This window comes from Ruditapes philippinarum, unplaced genomic scaffold (assembly GCF_026571515.1).
Source record: "Ruditapes philippinarum isolate M1 unplaced genomic scaffold, ASM2657151v2 ctg10609_1_1_1_1, whole genome shotgun sequence".
In the NCBI taxonomy this organism is placed as follows: domain Eukaryota; kingdom Metazoa; phylum Mollusca; class Bivalvia; order Venerida; family Veneridae; genus Ruditapes; species Ruditapes philippinarum.
The window spans coordinates 12,250-20,193 of record NW_026853987.1 but is presented as its reverse complement, the minus strand read 5'-3'; the positions used below and the strand labels follow the sequence as shown (position 1 = coordinate 20,193).

At 35.5% G+C, this 7,944-nt stretch overlaps 1 protein-coding gene across 1 annotated transcript; it reads right to left on the bottom strand.

The window, feature by feature from the left end:
• Window positions 1–516: 516 nt before the first annotated feature.
• On the bottom strand, window positions 517–2,277 carry LOC132738624 (uncharacterized protein K02A2.6-like). The gene has a single exon (XM_060726183.1). The coding sequence runs from the start codon at window positions 2,275–2,277 to the stop codon at window positions 517–519; it is 1,761 nt and encodes a 586-aa protein (XP_060582166.1).
• Window positions 2,278–7,944: the final 5,667 nt, after the last annotated feature.

Below are 7,944 nucleotides of genomic sequence, written 5' to 3'. Positions count from 1 at the left end.
CACAATGGCGGGCGTCTTGTATAAAATCTTATCAAGCGTAACTGTGAAATTTAGAAATTGCCCAAACAATACCAAGGCACTCCTTCTCTATTACAGAATACTTCTGTTCTCTTGGTAACAACTTTCTACTGGCATAAGCTACTGGAAATTTCTCCTCACCTTGTTCTTGAAGTAATACAGATCCTTATCCACAATCAGAAGCATCAACTCTGAGAATAAATATCTTGTCTAAATCTGGTAATTTCAAAATGGGCGGACCGGTCAAACTAGCCTTAAGAGTCTGAAAAGCCTTTTCCTGACTTTCACCCCATTCAATACGATTTGGTTGAAACTTTTTTGTCAAATCGGTCAACGGAACAGCAATGGCGGCAAAGTTAGGGATGAACTTCCGGTACCAAGACACAACCCCTAAAAATTGCCGGACTCCTCGCTTAGTCGTGGGTCTCTCGGTCTCCTGAATTGCATTGACCTTACTTAGAACAGGTTCAATGGACTTACTACCTCCTATCATATGACCTAAACATTCCAATCTTCAAAACATATGAAACACTTGGACGGTCTAGCAGTAAGCCTAGACTCTCTTAATTGGGTAAATACCTCATACAATGCATTGATATGCTCTGGCAATGTGACTGTATAGACCAAAATATCATCTATAAAACTATCTGAGTGATCTAGATCTTTCAAAACCTTTCTCATCAGTCTACAGAATGTTGCAGGGGCATTGACTAAACCAAAGGGCATTTTCCGGAATTGAAAAAGTCCCGACGGGGTTTCAAATGCGGTCAAAGGTTTTGCATTGTCAGACAAAGGAACTTGCCAGTATCCTTTACTAAGGTCAATTTTCGAAAAATACCTGTATTTTGATAATTTCGAAAATATCTGTTCCATATTGGGCATCGGTTCCGCATCAAATACCGTGCATTTATTGATCTGTCTAAAATCAATACAGAACCTAATCGTGTTATCCTTTTTCCTGATAAGGACAATTGGACTAGAAAACGGAGCATTAGAAGGTTCGATAACTCCCAACTCTAGCATTTTATCAACTTCTTCCTTTACTATCTGCTGTGAGTGAAAAGGAATAGGATAACCCTTAGTCCTTACCGGTTCTGACGTAGTCAACTTAATGTCATGCTGAACCAATGACGTATTTCCGGGTATATCTGTTAAAACATCAGAAAATTTCTTTAACAAGGTTGCAATCTGAGTCTTACAATCTGTTTGTAAGTCAGGATTGACCTGAACATCTTTATATGTCTCTGAACCTTTCTTCAATGGACATAACAATATGTCACTATCGTCTTGGTAACTTGTTTCTAAACTATCATCTTCCTCTAATCTATCATACCCATTTTCCGCTTCTACAACAGCTGCACTTACCTTTGCCAATGCACCTCGTTCTGGTTCGAAATTTCTTTCAACATACTCCTTCAGCATATTGGCATGGAAAGTTTTAATCTTATTGTTACCTATGTCTATCCGATAATCTAATTTGTTCACGACCTCGGAAACTACAAATGGACATTTCCATTGTAACAACAACTTATTGCGTTTTGTAGGTATAAGAACCAGTACTTTACTTCCCTTCTTAAAAGTTCTATCTCTAGCTTTCCTGTTGTAATACTTTCTATACCTAATACTGCTCTTCTCTAACTCCTGCTGTGCTATCTTACATGTACTTTCTAGTCTTTCTTGCAAATCAACTACATACTGATAAGTTGTCTTAACTTCGTCATTCTCTGTTTTTCCTGACCATAACTCTCTCAAAATGGTAATTGGACCTCTTATACTACGTCCATATAACAATTCAAATGGCGAAAATCCTAAACTCTCTTGTGGAACTTCCCGATACGCAAACAACATAGCATTCAAATACTTATCCCAATCTGTAGGTCTTTCACTACACATCCGTTTCAACATCTGCTTTAAACTACCATTAAATTTCTCCACTAAACCATTACACATCGGATGATACGGTGTAGTTGTTAACTGTCTAAGAGACAGCAACCTACTAACCTCATTCATAATCTGTGAAGTAAATTGTGATCCACAATCTGTAAGCATTTCCTCTGGAACACCTAATCTACTATACATGTCAACTAATGCTTCGGCTACTCTTTCAGTCTCTATACTAGGCAATGCAATTGCTTCAGGATATCTGGTAGCATAGTCTACCATGGTTAAAATATATCGGTTCTTCCTATCAGTCATAGGTTCGATCGGACCAACAATGTCAACGGCAACTCTCTTAAAAGGAGTATCAATCAAAGGCATCTTACCTAAAGTTACCTTACTTATTCTACCTTTAGAAATAGTACGTTGACAAATATCACAAGACTGACAGTATCGTCTAACCTCTACAAGAACACCTGGCCAATAAAACTCCCCTAAGACTCTATCACTTGTCTTCCTAATACCAAGATGTCCTGCCAAAAGCGAGTCATGCGCTACTTTTAAACACAGTCTCCCTAAGATCCTTAGGAACTACTAACTGCCTACTTACGTCACCATTTCCTGCCGTAAACTCTCTAAACAACATCTTATTCCTGACCTGAAACTTCACTTGCCCTTTACCTCTACAGTTTCTAACAGTACCTTCCTCTGCTTTCTTTCTACATCCATCTAATGACCTATCTGCCTGCTGCTTCTCTACAAACTCTACATTAGTGATGTCTAAAATCTGTGAAGGAACTTTAAGTCTTCTATGAGCTTTAACTTTACTCTGCGATCTTGTTTCTACTGCTGAAGCTAACTTACCAAAATTTGGTTCTACAGCACCCTCTATGTTACCGATAATTACATCATTTGTAGGATTATCTACACATAGTGCTTCTACAGTACCTCTGTTATACGGACAATCAAGATCAATTAACGCCATGTCTAATCTGTGCTCACTACCATCAATGTACTTACATCGTCTGGACTTCCCTAACAATTGATTTGCATTTACCAAATTCCTTCATACTATGACACATGTACACCCAGTATCTCTCATTGCAACTATAGCTTTACCATTACATATACCTCTAGTTGTCGGACATGAATTTATAGTAACTGTACCCACGTCTTCAAAATCCCCAAGTTCTATCAAACTACTACCACTATCTGATCTCGGCATCGAAATTTTCGAATCTGCATCTCTATTTCTTCCTCTACCTCTACTCCTACCTCTATAACCTCCTCGCCTTCTATTACCCTGATAACTATTATCATTCTTACTTGGATTCATTGAGTCCGGTTCTATGTCTTCTGCTGCGTTAGCTTTGTTTGTAGCCTTATTTCTACAGAAAAATGCTGTATGCCCTAAACGACCACAATATGTGCATTTATAACCTTCATACTGCTGAGATGCTCTACCTCTATTTACCAGTCTATCGTTACCTCTTTGCATACGATAACTACTACCTTGATTTCTATCTACAGGTCTACTCGGCAGTGCATAAGGCTTAGTTCTTTCTTTAATTCCATGATTCACTACATACTTCGGACCTCCTCTAGTCTTGGCAAACAAATCTGCATCTTCCGCTACTTCACGGGCTGAAAACAACTTCTTACTACTAAGGTTCTGATATAGTTCTCTATTGCAGATATCTAAAAATTGATCCCTTACTATGAAGTCTAACAACTTTTCATAAGTCTTCTCCACCTTACTCAATCTTAACCAACCATCTAAGTATCTAGAAATTCTAGCTAGGAACATAACAAAAGTCTCATTTTCACGGGGCCTTTCAGTCCTAAACTTCTTCTTATACCCATCATCAGTCAACTCAAACTGCCTTAACAAAGCATCTTTCAGCTTATCATAATCCATCCTATCTTCTAATGGAAGCCTATCAAATACCTCCCTAGCAGTACCTTTTAACAGAAACGGTAAGTTTAGTGACCACATTTCATGTTCCCCATTCTGAGCAGACGCATAAGTTTCATAAACATTCAAATACGCATCCATAGAATCAATCTTTTCGTCAAATGGAGTCATCTTAACCTTAACCTTACCTACACTCTTCTTACCTAACATATCTAACTCTATCTTCATCTTATATTCTGTATCTAACTTCCTAGCTTCTGCTTCCTCCTTCTCTCTTTCTAACTGACGAGCTATTTCTAACTTCTCCTTTGCAACCCTAGCCTCATTACTTAACTTCTCTTTTTCCATTTCTATCACTATTTCTAACTTCCTAGTTTCGGCTTCCTCCTTCTCTCTTTCTAACTGACGAGCATAATCTAACTTCTCCCTAGAAATCTTAAACTCATAATCTAACTTCTCTTTCTCATTACTTAACTTCTCTTTTGCTAACCTAGCTTCTAATTCTAACCTATCCTTCTCAGCTTCTAAACGTTCCTTCTCAGCTTCTAACCTACTATGTCTTTCTTCACGCTCCCTTGCTTGCTCCTCTTTAACAAAGTTTCTCAAAGCCTCATCTGTATACCCTAACTCCTGACCTACCTTCATCAACTCATTTACACTAGTCATCTTGAACTTATTATGTATATTTCCTACACTGTAACACTACTACAACAACAACTTAGTATACAAGTAAAATCTTACCGTGAGGTAGAACAATGATATCAAAGTATCATTAAAGGGTAACACTACAACCCTTAAACACAAAACGCTATATTCACTAAGTGCAATCACGGTGCACTATAACACTACACTTCAGTGTAACACCATATAATTAAACGCATTTATCACTCTAGCGCTATAATCACAATGTACCTTCACTGTACACAGTACTAAAATAAACAATGTATCATATATTCTAAACACTATACCTCATCACTAAGTTTCAAACTCATCTAAGTATCTCACTAAGGTTGTATAATAATAATCTTAAGTGTACAGTAGACAGTAGGCAATAATTAAAACTGTTCAAAATACTTTAAACTTCAAAGTCCAAACTACGACCCAAAACTCAATGTCGCGTAGCACTTACCACACAGTGCAAAAATATAAAAGGTATATGGCCAGTTTCAATATACTACAGACACAAAATAAACACAAAGTAAAATTGTAAATGACACAATAAATTTAATGTTCACCTAGATAACAGACACAGTTTCTTTATCTAGAAAAAGTACACAAGGCGGGTAGAACCTTAAATTGCAGAGTGTATGTGTGTATATGTGTACTTCCGATGTTTTACCGAAAGGTCACTTTCAGATTACAAACTGGTGGTCTCATCATAAAGTGACACCTAAAAGGAGGAAAATGGAACGAACTCACCCTAAACGTCCACTGTCGGGTCTGTGTGGCTGTTATAACCTCTCAGCTAGATAGCTGTCATTTGTCACGGTATCAATCTGAAAATGATAAGAAATTATAATCACACTAAATATAAAAAAAAAAAAAAATTAAAAGTGATACACAATTTAACTACCTTTAAGTAAACTAAATTTAACTTTTAATTGTAAATAAAACTGTTTACTTAAAATAAAAACCAAAGTTTCTAGTGTTAGATATATAACCTAGCTGCAGTAAAATGAGTGTGGTTTGTTTCAAATAACAACTATAGTCAACCGGTATCCAATCACGTCGAGGTCTCCAAATGTCACAATAGGGACTACGATGGGATACCAGGCCGACCACAATTGCTATCTAAAACAACCAACAACTCAGAACAGAAAATATATACCAATTTATTTACAGAAATGAATATTTATAAATGAAAAATGATTGTCACTGCACAAACAAACACTATCAACGTATCTCAGTCTATTTCTCCCGTAAAGTTTCTGTCATGATGTATCAATAAAGTGGTGGCGTTGTTAAACAAAATTCGTCACAATGGCGGGCGTCTTGTATAAAATCTTATCAAGCGTAACTGTACTTCCTACAGTGTTGGCACATTTGATAGGATCCTGAACAAGGGCATGCGTCACCCTTTAGCCATGGACATACGTGTGGAGGGCCCGTGTCATCTTCGGGTAAGTCCTCAAATAAGAAGCTACAAAGTATAAAACATGGTAAGTTCCATGATAATCAAACATAAGGGTATAATAAAGTCCCTTGGAAAAGACTCGACCTTTGTCGGTTTCCAATAAAATAACGTGCTTCTTTGAATAAACAAAATGTCCACTATAGTACACCATACATTCCGTGGAACAAAAATTCAATCACATCCGCATAATACTGCGTTGCAAATATATTCAAATATACGCCACATAATAACCACCAATAAATAAACGTCTTCCAAAATCATGCCACTGAAGATCCTCTCTAGAGATACGTTAGTTTTGATACGTTGTATTTACTTATAACAAAAACTGACGATAAATGAAATGAAGTAAGATGATAACGTAAATTAAATTGATTAAATTGAAACAAATCATTACGATACTGCAGCATTTTACATAAAGTTACACAAATACGGTAGAACCATAATAAATTATTTATGAATAGATATATATATCTATAAAATATTCATGGCTCCTATACAATTACAATATAATTAAAACTTCAATTAACATACATCAATTAACATGTCTCGGTATAAATTTGCATAAGCGAAACACTAGAATAAAAAGAGCTTTTAAAATTTAATCTGCAAAAATTTAGAAAACAATAAATTACTGCCAAATAACTAAACCTGAATCAAATAAACTATAATTCTAATAGAAAATAGTATTTACGAAATAGCAAAAATTTATGAAACAAAATCACTAGAAAATAAAATTTACCTTGTACAAGCTGTAATTTTATGACAAATATAATTTGTCTGTCACCGTCATAGTGACCTGTATAACGTCCAGTGCATTGCAATATGTCACTTAAAATTCAGTCAATATATAGCAAACTACTGAGTACTGAGCGGGAAAACGGATCGTGCAAAACATGAAAAATCGATTTGCACGAAATAAAGCTGGGACGGCGGGAAAAATAGTAATGTAAAATAAAGGCCCGTCCTTCAAATACAGACATAATACATATATCTGGTTAATAAAACAAAAATGTAACTTTCTTATTACTGAAAGGATTTTTGTGAAATAAACGGCAAAATGTTTAAATTGAGACATGGAAATTTATGCAAACCATAAAAATACTCTAAATAATAATTTCACCCGAAAACTCTAAATTGAACAAAAGATGATGCAATCTCACAACAATGAATATAGAGTAAAAATGAGGTTCGGCGTGAAAATATAATGCAAGATTTTACAAACGTACTTTCACTTTGTGACATTTACGCCCCCCTTTAAATAAGAAAATTGATAAATTTTCTTTAAATACAACAAAGTGAAAACGACAAATTGCAAAAATGTAAGTAGAAATACTGTACACCATATTTATAACCACCATAAATACTACACTACACTCTACATTATACCCTGCTTAAATAATCTGCACCTATGTTTTCTCTACCTGGGATTGCTCTAATCCTCATCCTGTATGGCTGCAAAAGCAAAGACCATCTCATTATTCTAGAGTTACTTAACTTTGCCTTGTTAAGATACAAAAGCGGCTGGTGATCTGTCTCTAGAATAAATTCCTTACCAAACAAGTATCTTTTCACGCCGAACCTCATTTTTACTCTATATTCATTGATGTGAGATTGCATCATCTTTTGTTCAATTTAGAGTTTTCGGGTGAAATTATTATTTAGAGTATTTTATGGTTTGCATAAATTTCCATGTCTCAATTTAAACATCTTGCCGTTTATTTCACAAAAATCCTTTCAGTAATAAGAAAGTTACATTTTTGTTTTATGAACCAGATATATGTATTATGTCTGTATTTGAAGGACGGGCCTTTATTTTACATAACTATTTTTCCCGCCGTCCCAGCTTTATTTCGTGCAAATCGATTGTTCATGTTTTGCACGATCTGTTTTCCCGCTCAGTACTCAGTAGTTTGCTATATATTGACTAAATTTTAAGTGACATATTGCAATGCACTGGACGTTATACAGGTCACTATGACGGTGACAGACAAATTATATT

Excerpts from the sequence above, each read along its gene's own strand:
- LOC132738624 (XM_060726183.1), bottom strand. The coding sequence starts at position 2,277 with ATGCCTTTGATTGATACTCCTTTTAAGAGAGTTGCCGTTGACATTGTT.